At 49.3% G+C, this 15,449-nt stretch overlaps 4 protein-coding genes across 4 annotated transcripts; 1 reads left to right on the top strand and 3 right to left on the bottom strand.

The window, feature by feature from the left end:
* Positions 1–3,419: 3,419 nt before the first annotated feature.
* On the bottom strand, positions 3,420–6,461 carry EI90DRAFT_3120499 (Fungalysin metallopeptidase-domain-containing protein; the record flags this gene model as incomplete). The annotated part of the gene is made up of 10 exons (XM_039063316.1): positions 3,420–3,455; positions 3,511–3,567; positions 3,625–3,724; positions 3,783–4,093; positions 4,150–4,256; positions 4,312–4,571; positions 4,625–4,638; positions 4,705–4,836; positions 4,888–5,928; positions 5,982–6,461. 10 exons carry the CDS (start codon positions 6,459–6,461, stop codon positions 3,420–3,422), a joined length of 2,538 nt encoding a protein of 845 aa, XP_038918625.1.
* An 852-nt stretch (positions 6,462–7,313) lies between these two features.
* On the bottom strand, positions 7,314–8,264 carry EI90DRAFT_3048205 (uncharacterized protein). Its single transcript, XM_039059607.1, has one exon. It carries the CDS (start codon positions 8,140–8,142, stop codon positions 7,813–7,815), a length of 330 nt encoding a protein of 109 aa, XP_038918624.1. The 5' UTR covers positions 8,143–8,264; the 3' UTR covers positions 7,314–7,812.
* A 1,699-nt stretch (positions 8,265–9,963) lies between these two features.
* Positions 9,964–12,582, top strand: EI90DRAFT_3153008 (uncharacterized protein). The gene is made up of 3 exons (XM_039065838.1): positions 9,964–10,245; positions 10,301–12,082; positions 12,157–12,582. Exons 1-3 carry the CDS (start codon positions 10,040–10,042, stop codon positions 12,383–12,385), a joined length of 2,217 nt encoding a protein of 738 aa, XP_038918623.1. The 5' UTR covers positions 9,964–10,039; the 3' UTR covers positions 12,386–12,582.
* Positions 12,102–14,417, bottom strand: EI90DRAFT_3174357 (WD40-repeat-containing domain protein; the record flags this gene model as incomplete). The annotated part of the gene is made up of 10 exons (XM_039066335.1): positions 12,102–12,784; positions 12,835–12,916; positions 12,989–13,215; positions 13,237–13,350; positions 13,428–13,537; positions 13,630–13,712; positions 13,798–13,943; positions 14,012–14,040; positions 14,105–14,167; positions 14,227–14,417. The coding sequence occupies 10 exons, from the start codon at positions 14,415–14,417 to the stop codon at positions 12,531–12,533; spliced, it is 1,299 nt and encodes a 432-aa protein (XP_038918622.1). The 3' UTR covers positions 12,102–12,530.
* Between the last annotated feature and the right edge of the window lie 1,032 nt (positions 14,418–15,449).

Below are 15,449 nucleotides of genomic sequence, written 5' to 3'. Positions count from 1 at the left end.
GTTCAACTGCTGAGCATCCCTAAGAGCAGGTGTGAAACCCAGGACCCGAAACTACCACGCACCGCGCACCCGCGGATTCTCCTATTGATCCACCAGGTTATTTAAGAGTCGCTGGCGTCCTTGCAAGTACGGCCCGCGCGACGGGGAAAATTCACCAACAGTCCACCTCATCAAGGGATTTAGTCACCGCACAATCACAGCAAGCCAGAGTTGACACGGGGCGAATTGATTGCGATCAGCGCCTCATCCCGATCGTTGGAAGTAAATATAAATTCGATGCACAGGAATCATGTGAAGGTATCACACCAATTAACGGTTTCGAAAAGTGAGACTCTGAGTGGCCCAGTTCCTCTTTAGGCTATCCCCACGCAGCAGAGATGTCAGCCCTATGGACTTGAACCCAATGCGCTTGCGCCGTCTGCCTCGTACCCATTGCTCCAGATAGCTTCAAGTCCTTCCTTGCTTGAAGAAGAGTGTTTTCTCGAAACGCGGGCGAGATTAACCTCCGTGACCTCCGCCGTAAGGATGGTTCCTGCCGACCACATACGCCCATGGTTGCTGCTCACTCTACATCACGCGGGTCCAGGGGAATAATAAGGCGTTTGCGGTTTACGTTTCCCTATCGGCGAGCACATTTCAACCCATATTCGTCGCGCTCGCTGGCGGAAACAGCATGCTCTTGGAATCCCACAAACTTGCCTTAACTGTCGATACCTTGACTGACAGTCTGTCTGCTAACCACTGATTGTCGATCGACCAGGAGTGCACCTTCCACAGAAGATTGCGCATTATATTCAAGACTTTACGGAAAAAAAAGATGGAAGCGCTAATTTAGTGCAAAATGCAGTCGACAAAAGGATCTCCCTTTCAGAACTACGGAAGCCACCCGGAACCAGACGATTGAGGAGAATTACACTCTGGCCTTCACAAGGAACAGTTAGCTAGGCATCTACATTGTTTGGGTCGGGTCGGGTCACACGTAGTCATTCGATGCAAGGAATCGAATATCCTCTCGATAGTCCTACGCCACGGGATAATGCTTCGAAACATATATGTAGAGTCGTTGATACTCATTGAGTTCTCCCTTAGCCCCACTGCTCACACGTTTTGGGCTGCTTTGCATACACTGCGGATAGCATCTGCATCCAAGGCAACACTTCGCTCACCATGTTCATCTTGTGGATCCCGAGTGTTCCCTTCCCCTACAATATGTCTCTCGATGGCGATGACGGCGCTCCAGTGAGTCACACGCGTTCAAATACGATGATCAACAGTGTCGGACGTGTGGACATTTAGAATCGCACTGCTGTGGACCATTATATTCTCCCCAAACCACCGATCCGCTCTGCGGGGTTTACTCACCCTACCCACCCATTGCATGTGGTACAAATTGGATGACCAGGATCACACATCCCCACAATCGGCACGGGGTTGAACAGACTAATGAGCCACTCAGTACAGTTCCAAGTCCGTCAAGGGGGTATAGCACGCTGCAGTCTTCCTGCATATTTATACCGTGGAAGGGGCATTATCCATCAAATATGGTCCCCATAAACTTCCCACTGCGCCATTTTCGCGGCATACATTTGTTTATTCACTCCCATTTTCTGGTAGTCTCACGCATGAAACCAATATTTAGTTCCCATCCGCTTGATTCCTGTTGTGAAACGCGTTCACTGCTGAGCAACACCTAAAGATCAGGTATAGAACTTACCTGATCGATGAAACCCAGGACCCGAACTGCCCCATACTGCACACCCGTGGATTCTTCTACTGATCCACCAGGTTATTTAGTCACCGTCAATTGGTAACATATCGGCAAGCCAGCGGTTGACACGAGGCGGATTGATTGCAATTCGACGTACAGGAATCATATGAAGCTACCAATGAAGTACTGAGACATTAAACAACTTCTTTGGGCTATTCCCACGCAGCAGAGGCGTCATCCAGCACGGCCACTCGATATGGACTTGAGCCCAATGCGCCATCAATACTTAATTTATTGCCTCGTGAGATAACTTCAAGTGCTTCCTTACCTGAAGAAGGGCGTTTTCTCGAGACGCGGACGAGATTGACCTCCGCCGTAAGGATGACTCTTGAATACACGCTGACCACAAACGCCCATGCCTATGGGCCATCACCTAGTGTTGCTGCTCACTCTGCATCACCAGCATTGACCCAAGTTCAGGGGGATAATAAGGCGTTTGCGTATTCGTCAGACGATCAAGGAGAATCACACTCTGGCCTTCACAAGGAACAATTAGCTAGGCATCGTGTGGGTCTTGGGTACCGTTGGGTCACGCCCTAGCGCTCTAGTCTTCCGATACAAGGAACCGAATATGCTCTCGATAGTCCTACGCCACATAGGGGCATAATTGTCGAAGAGCCTCAGCTTCGAAATATAGTATGTGTAGAGTCGTTTATACGAGGTCATTTGAGTTCCCCCTTAGCAGCATACGGTAATAACCAGTGAAGGTCGGCTGACTGCTCTCACACTTTTTGGGCTGCTTAGCATACATTGCAGTATCAACATACTTGATTCTTCAATATAATTACTTAGGAAAAGCATGTCGAAAGCCGCAGAAAGATAGAACTCGAGGACGCAATGAGCTAGCGGCAAAGCATGCATTACGCCACTAACGTCGTTCTACCCGATGGATGACTAAACGGGCCCGACGGCGATGTTTGACATTTGACCGAAAGTGTTGGATCGTGCTCGAAGAGCTTTGGACGTCGCAAGGAAAGGGAAAATGATTCGAGCACCGAGACGCAAAACACAGGAGGCAGAATTCAGTATGGTTAATACGTACGTGAGCATCAAAGTGAATGAGTGTGCATGGTGCATATCGATCAGCACCTGAAAAGAGTAGAAAGGTATCACCTCAGACGGAACCGAAAGGGGAAAGTCCTAGCAAAGCTTGATGGCATTGATTTCGGTTATACTTACAACCGGCAATAAATTTTCATCAGTGAAAGAAATCCGGTTATGCCTGTTATCATTGCTGCGTTCGAAACCAATCAAGACACGGAAGTTCGTCTGGCTTTGGCTACTGTTTACACAAGCAAATACTGGTTTGGACTTGCAGCGAGCTAGATCGATCCGTAGCAGTGCGCGCGCAACGATCCAAGTTCGTTTAACCGAGTTCTGCGGACGCAAAACAGCATGCAATGACAGCAATATTGACACACTGTGGCGCATGCTGACAACATGAAACCAATCCAACCCAGATCCATAGCTGACCTAATTGTACACGTATAATGAGGATCCACACAGAAATTTGTAAGACGTTGAAGTGCCATATAGAATGGTAGTACCAATAGTCTAAAAAAAGCTATAGACGACCCATGGTAGTACTGTAATGTATGTATAATTCGACATCTTGTATCCATCGCCGATTGAATCTTTCGAAAGTACGCCTCTACTTGTTGCAAACACCAGGGGGAACGTCGAAATCCTTGAAAGGAAGGATGTTGAGCGATCATTAATGAGCTAAATTTTCGCGAACTCACATCAGTGCGGACACCTCCACCCCAAGGAGTGGAGCCAATAATGGTTGCATCAGGACCCTATGGTAGACCAGACTCAGTATACGGATATGTTATCGCGCAACGATAGTAACATACCAATCCACGCTGACTGAATCCAATCCAAAGCTCACACTGGTTCTTGCCTCCGGTAAGGATTCGGTCAGCCTGGAGGATAGAATCACGAGCGTCGAAGAATCTAGTGTTAACCAAACAGCATGAGCCTCATCGAGGGCGATAACGAAGAGCAAACGCACGAAGGACGGCAAGGCTGCAACTTCATAGCATTGATCACGAGCTGCAAGAACAAAGAGTTACCGTGCTTGGGTACCAAAGGCTTCTTGGTGCCGTCGGCCCTGTACTCCTGCTTGTGATAGAAATCCCCCTCTGGGATGTCGCCATTCTCATCAGGCTGGGGTGGGAAGAGTGTGTCCGAAAATCCGTGCTTCTTAATGAATTCTTGCTCGATAACCCAGAGGATCTCTGCCCAAACCTCGCCGATGGCATGAACGCCCCAGTAACCAGGCTTGTCCAACGTCTTGTAGGTGGAGGGATTGATGCTCATATCCTAAAAAAAATCATCAGCATAAATAAACACGCACACATGATCATTTTTTCACTTACAGTTGAATAAGGATAGTTCCGAATGCCCCGCTCCTGATTTGCAGCCCAAGCACCCATAGGATAATCCTTGTAAGCGCTAGTACTGCGGACAGTAGTGGCGATGAAGTCTGGCATAAGAAAGTTGAAGGTCACCGGAAGCATTGCTGAATGCAAACCACTCACCACCCCATCCTTCACCCATGCCACCGCTTTCACCCCATCCAAGACAGCCGCTGTTAGCAGGACCGCCAGTGAGACGGGTGGATAAACCGTGCGCAAGCTCGTGAATAACAATGCCAGACTCTAAATCACCATCGCGGTAGGGCTGAGAGATCAACACTTTCTCAGTCACGCTATTTTCGGGCGACAAAAAGAAAACTATGCCTACGACCGCTGTGTTCCAAATGTACATGCGGCAGCGCCCGTGTTGCCCATCTGGAGGACTATAGAAACTCTGATGAGACAACATCAATTAGGGATCCAAGAAGATACCGACGTTGCGAAATTAGCCTAAGGAGAGAGAGACAAGGGATCAGTTTCGACGAATCTACACTGTGACTCAGCAAATTCTCGTACATTATTGTAACCACTGCCATCTTGAGCATTGGCGATGACTCCGTCACCCTCCTTTCCCCCCTTTCCAAAGTTATATTGCTGGAAATTCCCACTGACTTCGTCGAATCCGTAACGGTAGAATAAATCGTGAACCTGAGTTTCACGGATTGAGTGGTTGACCAAAAGATCGTTAGTTTGACATACCTTATTCGCCGTATAGAAGAGTTGCGTGACAGTGAGGTTAACGTAATCCTTTGGGTCTGAGGCGGGTTCATTCTTCTTTGTACCGTACTTGTAGTCAAAGTTGAGATCTTGGGCATCAGGCCGATAGTTCTCAATCCAGTTATTGGCACCCTCCCAATTCTCGTGAGCGAAAACCTGCGAAACAAATGGCTCAGATTGAGGAGCATTCACTAGTGGAAGTCTCACGTTGTTGCCCCAAGTTGTGGTAGTGTTACGCAGTTGACCGGGATCATGCCCGAGCGCAGATTCAGATGGGTCATTTGCGAGAGGCAAGGTGTGCCAACCGAGAGGACTAGCCAGTCTATCGTAGCCAGATTCAACCGAAGGAACACCTTCAGATGGGTCGTTGATGCCCCATCGCCAGACAGTGTATTTTGGCACGAGGGACGGTTTAGGCTCGGGAATCGGCGCATCGGATGTCCAGTCAACGACGGTGTGGATATGCGAAGGGTGAGAGACATCTATGTAGGCCTCATACCAATTATCTTGCATTTCGATTTCGAATTTCCATGTCAGGGTGAGCTGAGTATCCTCTAAATTGGGAGACTGGACATATACGAGCTTGGCTTTGACGGGATTCACGGCACCAGGGACATTCCTAACTTCCACAGTAGGATAGTGGCTGGCACCCACGAGGTGGGACGTGAAAACAAGGTCCATCTTCTTCACAAGCTCATCGAAATTGTTTAGCAATGACTCAGCATATTCAGGAGATGGATGAGCGGCAATCATGAAGTGTAACAACGCCTTCTGTGGCTCATTGGAGCCCTCCTGCGACAAGTCCGACTTGGCGAGCGACATCAAACGAGCCTTGTCGATAGTGGAAATCGTGTTGCAGTTGACATGTCCCGACTTGGAAGACAAGGTGTCGTGACCAATAACGAGCTGTTCGTTCCAGTTCGGCTCTTCAACGGATCCCGAGTTATGAGCACAGAAGACGGCGTGAAAATCCTCAGCAGGCTCCCGGTTGTAGAAGTCCTCAGAAGTTTTCCCGCGGAAAAACTGGTCACAAGAACGGTTCAATATTGATCTCGATCCTCAAAAAGCAAACATACCGAGTCGCTGTACGAAATGACCTCGCCATCCATAATATTGAGATTTATATTTCCATCAGCCACTTCAACACCGTTCCACAGTTGGCGAACATAGATATGGGAAACCCCTGTTCGTTCATCCGTGTACGAATCATCTCGAATAACATAGTCCAAGCCCTCGACATTGGGACTGCCAGGACGGGCAGCCTGGATAGAGGTGAGGAAATTAACCGCTACATCCCTCGGGGTCGTCAAGGGGACGAAGCTTGGGACGCGGGCGGGATTCGTGACAAACTTAACGAGGGGATTCTTTGGCCCAAAGCCCAAGGATTTACGACTTGATGGCTGATGGGCTAGAGCTGTGGCTGCAAGGGCCAGTGAGATACCTACGAGAGACTTCATGCCCCTAAACACCGGAAGGAGACGGGGAACACGCAAGTGCGATTCGCATTGATAAAGTACGCCATACTCATCACGTGGGCGTGTTTTGGAAGAATTCATTTTGTCTCATTTATCCAATTCAACGGTATCGTCTCTGGCTAAGCCGGCTGCCAAAGAAGGAAACCCACAAAATCGATGTCTTGTGCCATCGAACACCGCGTCTACCAAGAGGCACGCCTCCATCTACGGTCCGCGCATGTAGCTTCACGCACCTATCTAGATGCCCAATTGCTACTGTACTGGCACGATAACGACCGAGTTTGGAGCGTCACAATGCGTAACACAACCCCTATGCCCGGGTGACGGGTTTTCAGGCTTATGTCCGGGTGAATTTGATCATGGTTGAGACGGGGAAGATGGATAAGAAATCTGAAGCAGGAGATGGAGAGGTACCACTTTTGGCAGTCTATTAGCTAAATTTAGAAATTGGAATTGTGAACAGCAATCAATTTTACCGCGTGATATTGGACCGGACTCTGAGCACATATTCATCTGCTACCATAGATCGAAACATAGGGGGAGGATAGCCCTCTCACAAGTTTCACGCGCTCGCGCTCAGGCTCTCGCTACCCGCACTAGGAGCACATGCTCCATCTCTGCTTTTCTTCGCCAACTTTTGCCTATAAAGAAAAGGTACCAAGCCGAAAGGAGTGGTGAAAGAGGCGAAAGGACCCTACGCACTCGCGATGAGGCTAGGTACAGAGGTAAAATAAGACTTGCGCAGGCGCCCCAAAAGGTAGTAGCGTCAGTGGTAAGTGAGTGCATTGGATCTTGCTTCATCTACACCCACGTCAGTTGCTTGCGCTGTGCTCTAATGTAAGCTTACCAGAACTATCAGCGCAAACGCAATGACAAGAGAACGTCTGACAAGACCCAATCATGGATATATAATTCCAAGACTATGTCAAGCCCAGAATCGACCCATTTTGTGGTTTGAGTCGAAATCGCATGGAATTGAGGTTTATACGTCCCTTGGCGCCGGGGAAACCGAACGCGATCAGTTGTCAGTTACCTTGATATGATAACTGGGGAAACATTGCAAATGGATTTGGGGATGAACAAACCACATGCCTTGGCAATATAGGCATGGGTACAAGCGAAAAAAGTGCAAGAGTAGATCATTCGTTGCTGCTAGCATATCGGCAGTACATAGTATGTGTTACAAATGAGCCTCGTCCCTTCCTCAGGTTGGCGAAAGAGTTCACCACTACATAATCAGGAGCGGTCATATCAAGGCGGAGGTAGCCTGGCCTTCATTTGCCCAGCATGAATTCCGCTGGAGTATTGATCATGATAACGATTTGTTGAACTGCCAATAGCTTCACGACGAGCCATGAGACTAGAGCCGCGATCACCCATGGATCGGGTCATATGCTGCTCCATGGATCCCAGATCATCCTGGGTAACGCATCTAGGGCTGACTGCAAGTCATGTGAAGGGCCCCGATGGATTGGAGTGTTCCAGGCGCCCAAGGTGCAGTAGGGAGAGGGGTGGCAAGAGTCACCATAACAACGCAACATCCTTGTGCGTTCTTTTGAAGAGTATAGGTGTGAAGAAAGCAGTGTGTTCGAGGACGGCTAATAGTTTCATGGACATTGAGCCACAATACCCGTGTATCGGGTTGCTCATATGTGGGTCCTGAATTCCAGAATGTGGATGGGTTGGAGTATTCCAGACGCCCAAGGTGCAGCAGGGAGAGGAGGCTCATACAACAACTTATATTGCACCAATGTCCGAACATCGTCAGGATGCCTGACAAGCAGGTAGAACCACCCGAGGATGCCCATGGTTGAAGTTGGCTAAATGCTGCTCGAAGGGGGGGGGGGGGTGAATAACGAGTTGGGTATCGTTAAAGCATGCCAGACCCACCAAATGGCCAGCGTGTCCAGTGGATTACGTAGGCCGGACCGTGCCGCCCCGTTCTTCGGGTTCGTCCGGGCGTCACATAGTGCGTAGAATTGCCAGTCATGGTAAGAGGAAGCTCGGAAGTAGGCATAGTGTTAGAAAGGGCTGATCAATGAGCTGTCCCATTGACCCGTTCAGCGAAGTATTCACAGAACCAGGGATGATACCAGATGGCCAAGTTAGCCTTGTGCAAAGGGCGGTACCATGCATAACGTCCTTGGCCAAGAAAGGAGTACAACACCCAGCAGCTATAGCATACCGTGGCATCATTTCAGGTTAATCAGTAGGTTTACACTACAGCTTTTGACCGCAACAATAAATCAGCAACAATCGAGAGGTATCGCATAGCCTTGCCACCTCTCAGACCAGTAGTCATTCATTGTGGATTTGACAACTAGTTCCGGGAGTGAGGTGATCCCACTGATGTGTGATATTCCTGCTGCACAAACATGGAAGACCGGAGGCATGCGGAATGCATGCTCATGCGAAACAGGTAAGGATTGTGATCAAAGAATAAAGTATCCGGAAATATGATCAGGTCCTGTAGAATGACAGCGAGCTTGCGCAAAGTCCAGCGACGGGTTGCGGGTTGTCTGTTCGCCTGCTAAGGAAGTGGCCAGAAGGAGAGTACCGCTTCGGACGCGTTTAACCTAGGCCGTCATCGTATCAATGTATCTTGATCTTGTGGCCAGTCCCTTCAGGTCATAGGAAGTGCTCATCCAGATGCTTGAGCTCGCTGCGCTAAGTTCGGTTCTGAAAGCATACTTCACGGAATCAAGGCCCAGAGACATGCGACAGAGTTTTTCTTGACCGATAATGCAATACAATTGGGGGCCGAAGAAGGTCTCCTATTTGGTCATGGCGATTTTACGAGCCTCGGTGAAGAAAAGAAGCTAGTTAAGCTCGCGGAGGTCGAGGCCGAGCGAAGATCTCTAAATAGAAAAACTAATAACCATCTCCTGTGATCGAGACGAGGCCGCACAGAAAGCAACAGGCATGACACCGAGAAAGGCAAGAAGCTGAGTCTACCTACGATACTTCGCATTAACGATATTGCATGAAATTGGGAACAGGAAGCTCCAAAGATGGTGGCACTCTGATCGAATTCCAGGAAGAGTGAGTGACACTTCGAACCCAATGAGTGTGCGAGCGCAATTCATAAAATCGGCTATCGCGCAATAAGTTATCCAACTCCTCAAACAGGTTTGCACCGATGAGGGTGACGATTCCTCACGGAATGCTTTCAAAGACCAGTTCTGGAGCAGTGCCCCCTCTCACGATGGAAGATTGACATTGACCGCATGAGCGCACTCGGAAGCGCCATGTGAGCAAACAATACGGTGTGCCATAGCTCTCACCTTGCGCGTCCCTCGGATTCTCGGAGTCTCAGTCCGCCTCTATGTGTGGGAGCCAGTCCCATGCCTCCATCACGTCCATGATCCGAATCTAGGTCGCATGCTAGTCATCATAACCAAGGGTGAAACCGCTAGGAAGGAGACAAACCAACTGCGGAGCGTGTCGTGTACGAAGCGAAGCCAATCGATGGAACCCGGCGTGGTATGTGAGTTTAGACACATGTTATGGCTAGCTGCTACGTAGACCTTTTACATGAAACATAATGCGAGGCAGTAGGCCATCACATTGATAGTTGACGCAAAGCGTTCGGAGAGCTTGAATGGCTGAGCTCATGGCCCCGGCCAAACCCGCATCCACTGCCACATCGTTGGCCCTTGATGGACAGCGCTCAGTCATCCCCAAGCAATGTAGAGCGGAAAAAGCAAAGGCGACAGACAGCAGTATACCCAAATATTAATTCGACAAACAAGGTCGAGAAACCGTTCTCGAAAAGCGCAGCAAAACGGGACAGCGTCCTTGCATTAGGAAGCATAGAGCACCTGCAGCACTATTTCACCAAAACAGGTCTTTCTGCTTCCAAGAAGTGAGCAATAACTGTCGGTGTAAGCTTTGACGCGTATTGAACGCGCTTTGAACAGACCTCTGAGCGGCAAAGGGCCCTTCGTGCCGGCACTGGGCCCTTTGGCGATCCCGCAAGATCAACCTTCTGTCCCAACTCTCATTTTCGATTTACCACCTTCTCCGGAACTCCCTAAGAGCACTGTATCACATGCCCCTCCATCCGTGGATCCGACACCCTTTATCGACGTGGACGCGTTGAAAGCAACGGCCATTCAGGATCTTGAAGATGTCCAGACCTGCTGGTCGTTGTCCCCCACAGGGTCATCTGCACTAGGCTTACAAACAATGAAATTACTCGACCCGTTTAGTCCCTCTGTGCCGTCAAACCACCTCAATATCCTCGACCTCCTGAAGGTCACCACGCGTGCCATTCGATCAGTTCGAAATTACATGCTAGCATTACCTGAAGACGATCCATCACTTAAGTTCAGACCACACGTTGTAGACGCTTTCCGGAACCAGCCACACCAGAAAGTGAAATACGCATCATTACGCGTAGTTTCACCCAAGAAGTCAACCAAATCACTTCACCATATCACGACTCAAGCCCCACCCCCTCAGGTCCTCACAGTCCCCTTACCCCCATCAACTCTCACCCTTATCAGGAAATCTGCTTTGGACGTCCTGGGTGCCCTTCGGGATATCGAAGAGCGATGTCGTTTGCCAATGTCAGATGACCCGTTCGAGATGACCGGTTCGGGTGTTGGAAATCGAAGGATATCACAAAGTCCGACGCCATTCCTTACCGAACGGACGGCGAGCCCATCCACGCATTCAGCTGACGACGACGTGAGCGAACTTGGAGGAGGGACGGCAGTTTCCTCGTCCACATCGTGGTCTTCTCCACGTGGTGGACGGAGGGCCACCAAGTCACCCAGTCGCCCCGATGTCGTGCCTTTAATCGTTCAAGGTAGAAATAAAGCAGTGCACGTATGGGCTGATCCGAGCGATGATGAATGGGAGGATGACATCGATGAGGATTCCAAGCGGGATCCATGGGATGAGAGACTTGTGCTAGGAGGTGGATGGTTATACCGGAACGACGTTGATCTGGCCAGTTTAGGAAAGGAGAAGGAAATCGTAAACCAATACCTGGACGTCGTAGACGAGATACTGTTCGGAGGCGCAAGCGGAGTGCCAGGTCACAGAGGCTGGGTCCGTGCCAAGATAGAAATGGCAAGTGGAAGCAAGTTGAACAAGAGAACTGGACGGCCCAGCTTCGGTGGGGTGGGAGGTTCTCCACGAAAAACCGACGAGAAGAGACTAGTTAGTCATCGTCTCCTTCATGCCATGAACGACCTTGCCTCCGTCAAAGAGACTGAAGACACGGATGATGCGGCTATAGAGGAGGAAGAGGAAGAGGAAGAGGAAATACCGGACAATGAACTGCCTGACTGGGCAAAGCGGTCAAAATTCCATCACGAGCCTTTGAGTCGTCTTTTGAGTTTCCTCATATCCTACCTTCCACCAGACCTTCTTCCATTCCTCCCCTTTCCACCCACCCCACCTTCCTCTCCCCCTGCTTCCCCGTCTTCCGCTCAGAGGAAGTTCCGATCCAAGCTCCTTGATGTTCTTTCTGATGGTCAGATCATTTGTACAGCTTACAATGGTGCAGTCAGAAAGAGCAAGAGGCCCTGGGGGTTCATTCAGCTTGAGACGGTGCATGACTTGTTGGAGCTGACGGAGGATTCCGATGTGGAGGAAGAGAAGGACCCCATGAGCCTGGGATCTGGCATGCAGACTAAGGGCAAAACAACATGGACGTTTAGAAGAACGGAAAATCTACGTTTTTGGGCTGCGTGAGTCCAACCTCGTTCTCTCGGTTTGCTACCTCCTATTCTGATCTTTTGGGCATTGTAATGAAACGAAACAGTGCCGTGGGTCTCAGGTACATGATACCATTTACCGACTCGCCACTTGCTGAGGATGGCTCAGCCAAACGTCTAAAGTTGCCCCGCACATTCATTGATCCCATACTATCACCCCCCATTTTCTTCGATCCCAGAGTCCCAGCGAGACGGGAAGAAGGTTGGGAAGACATGTTGGAACGTGCTCTTTTTCGATGGTTGGATGCCGTCCTTCTGGAGACCCGATCTCCTTGAACCCGTGACTAGAATGAAATTTCACCAGCTTGCTCTTTGGCCTTCGTTTGATTCATGATGAAAATCTTATATTGCATTTTTTGGATAATTATGGTGCCCTTTTTTACATTCACCCAAGAGTACGTATAGTGATAATATTCTTGCATTACTTTGGAGAATGCGGGATGGTTGACTGAGGAGAGAAGTTCCAGAGCTTGATAGTAGGATCATGGACTCTAATTCCATTGTTCTCAAGTTCCTCATCGAGGCTAGAGTCACTGCCAGAGTCGGATGTCATATCTGTAGTACTAGCTGGCCTGGAAGGGGGTAACGCTGGAGATGTAACGTCGAAATGTCGTGAGCCTGATACCGTTAACGCCAAGGATTGAATAGGATGGAATGACACGGATCCGATAGCATCTGCAGCATGTGTCAAAAATCAATCTGCGCAAACGTTCTGTTCTACTCACCATTGTGAGCCCTGAACTTCAAAACAGGTTCAGTATTGAAACTTAATCCATTGGATACGTCAAATATGGAGAGCCAACCAGCCTAACGAGGAAACAAGTTAGCAAGAAAATCACTATGCACGATCTATATAAGAAAAAAAAGACGGCAGAATACCTCATCGCCAGCTGCAAGCCACTTTCCCCCCAAATCTACATCGAACTTCAACCTCTGATTCGTCAGCTTCCCTTCACTCGTCCATCGATCCAACTCCGCAGCAACGCATAACGGATTTCGCAAATCCCACACTTGAACGACGGGACTTCTCCTAGACGCAGCGAACAAGATGTGCGGCTGAGTAGGGTGGAAAAGGAGTTGGGTGACACCACCTGGTCGTACGTCCCCTAGGAAATGAGTGAGCGTACCGCTTTCGCCTACTTCTGGATCGAATAAGGCGATAGCGTTGGGTGTTGTGGAGTAAGTTGCAGCAGCGTAGAGGCCACTATAATCGGAACAAAAGGATATAGCTGAGATGATGCCTTTATATGGATGGATAAACGTTGCGTTAACAACGGTGTTTTTTTTTTTTGCCTACATAGAACTCTTTGATCCATACCTTTCAAGCCGTCACGACTCTTCTTTGATGGGGTGGTAGCGAGACGAACGCCATCCCCAGGTTGCTGAAGGTCAAATATTTCGATAAAGTCGACGCAGCCGCAGTATAATCTTAAAAATTAGATTAGGCACTAGAGTCCCCTTCCCGCCCCCCAAACGGACCCACGGAGCGAATGAATTTTTGTGACGAACAAGCAACATACTTTGTCATCGTAGGATCGAATGCCATACTATGAGGTGCGACGAAGCGTTCACGATGATCCACGATTCGATACGAAGCTCGTAACTACTAATCAGGGAGGGGGGGGGGGAGAGTAAGTGCTGAGTTTTCCGCGATGGTAGCGGGGGGAGGAGAAAAAGAATCGATATACCCTACCGGATGAGGCGTCAAGAAGTTTCACGGGGTAGTTCCGAACGGACGCCATGAAGCAGAAGGTTTCGGGGCTTTGTATCGATGCTCCTGGGTACCATACTCCGTCCAGAATGGGAGCTGGTTGGAGAAGAGTGCATGTTGTATCTGCGATGGTGATTTTCAAAAATAAGCGATAGAGTGAAGAAAAGAAAGAAAAGAGAAAATAGTCGAACCTAGTGAAGTTACTCCATCGGTGGCTTTGCTAAACGCGAACAAAGTGTTCAGGTATCCAACTCTGTGTTATTTGTGAAGGAAGAGCAATTCACAGGTTGTGGATTCTACACGTTATGGATTCGTCTGCAGTTAACGCGCACGAACCATCCGGGGACCTACCAAAAAAACAGTTACTCTCAGAATGAAGGGGATGGTGGACAACCAAAAGGCGTACCACTTTGCTGATCGATAAAAGTTTGGAGGGGCTGCTGCCGACCTTGCTGCTGGGGCTCTCAAAGCACTGTCGGCTTGAGCTGCGAAAGGGAGTTGAGGCTCACGCTGAAGGTTGAATTCTGGAGGTACCCAAGTGGGTACGATATCCCCGGGGATTTCAGTGACTTGGGTAAGGTGACACTGTTCATCCATCACTGTACTGCGTAAAGTCAACCCGATTCAAATATTGGCATTGGATAGTCACATGTTTGGTTCAAGAACCGGAAGAGGCTTGGCCAATTAAAGGCGCACCCCGTTGCTGATCGATAAAGTTGGGGTCGCTGCTAGCTGGGGTTCCCGAAGCCCCATCGCGATATCGGCTTGAGAGGCTAACTGAGACTCATACTGGATATCGGACTCTGGAGATACCCACGCATCTATCCCTGGAGATTTAAGTGCCTTGGACAGCTTGGAGTCATGCTATTCGTCCGTTCAGTACTACTGAGCTTGTTGCTGACAACGTGCTTGATTCCTACCTGGTTATCCAGCTCCTAGCCGGAGCCATCAAAAGTTAGCTCGAGGAAGGAGTGAAGTCACAGAGGCTGGAGTCCTGCCTAAGGAGAACCGGCGGCCATTCAGGCAATAGTTCGGAAATGCTTCCGGGGCTCTTGATGCGCTATCGGCTTGAGCTGCGAAAGCCAGTGTTGGATTGACACTGGTCACAAATTGTCACATGGTCAGACACTGACGGGTCAAATTCGTATCAGATCACGTCAGGGCCTCGACGATGGATGTCAGTCGAGGGGGAGGTCTGCTACCACAGCGAACACCCGGCGCGGGCCTAAACCTTCACGCGGTGCCCTTGTTTAAAACTAATTAGGCCTCTAACATCTGAAGGGAGGATGACGTGGCCACCGTGGTAATGCCAATCAACCGCAACCCCGTAAGCCCAGAGCCGCACTGGCTGGAGAGATGCAAGAGCGCGGGTGCATGTCCCGCACTAAACCTAATAACCCCCCTTAGTAGAACGGACAAAAGCCACGTGCACAACTACGTAAATAAGGAAATATATTTTAAAACCAACTAGAGATACATGTCGTGAATATTATATTTATCATAAATAAATGATCAAGGTGTGGTAATCTGAATTGCTCGACTCTGAATCTGAACTACGGTATGAGCAACCCAACCCAACCGAACTCATTTTGAAAAAAATAGACACATACCCAATACACAGCCACCAAC

Source organism: Cantharellus anzutake, assembly GCF_015039405.1.
Source record: "Cantharellus anzutake strain C23 chromosome Unknown EI90scaffold_13, whole genome shotgun sequence".
NCBI classification, from domain to species: Eukaryota; Fungi; Basidiomycota; class Agaricomycetes; order Cantharellales; family Hydnaceae; genus Cantharellus; species Cantharellus anzutake.
This window is presented reverse-complemented; position numbering and strand designations above follow the sequence as displayed.

Bases quoted from the DNA above. Each gene is read 5' to 3' on its own strand.
- EI90DRAFT_3048205 (XM_039059607.1), bottom strand. From the start codon at position 8,142: ATGTTCGGACATTGGTGCAATATAAGTTGTTGTATGAGCCTCCTCTCC.
- EI90DRAFT_3153008 (XM_039065838.1), top strand. From the start codon at position 10,040: ATGGACAGCGCTCAGTCATCCCCAAGCAATGTAGAGCGGAAAAAGCAA. The intron at 10,246-10,300 runs GTGAGCAATAAC...CGCTTTGAACAG, and splicing joins GGTCTTTCTGCTTCCAAGAA to ACCTCTGAGCGGCAAAGGGC. The intron at 12,083-12,156 runs GTGAGTCCAACC...GAAACGAAACAG, and splicing joins AATCTACGTTTTTGGGCTGC to TGCCGTGGGTCTCAGGTACA.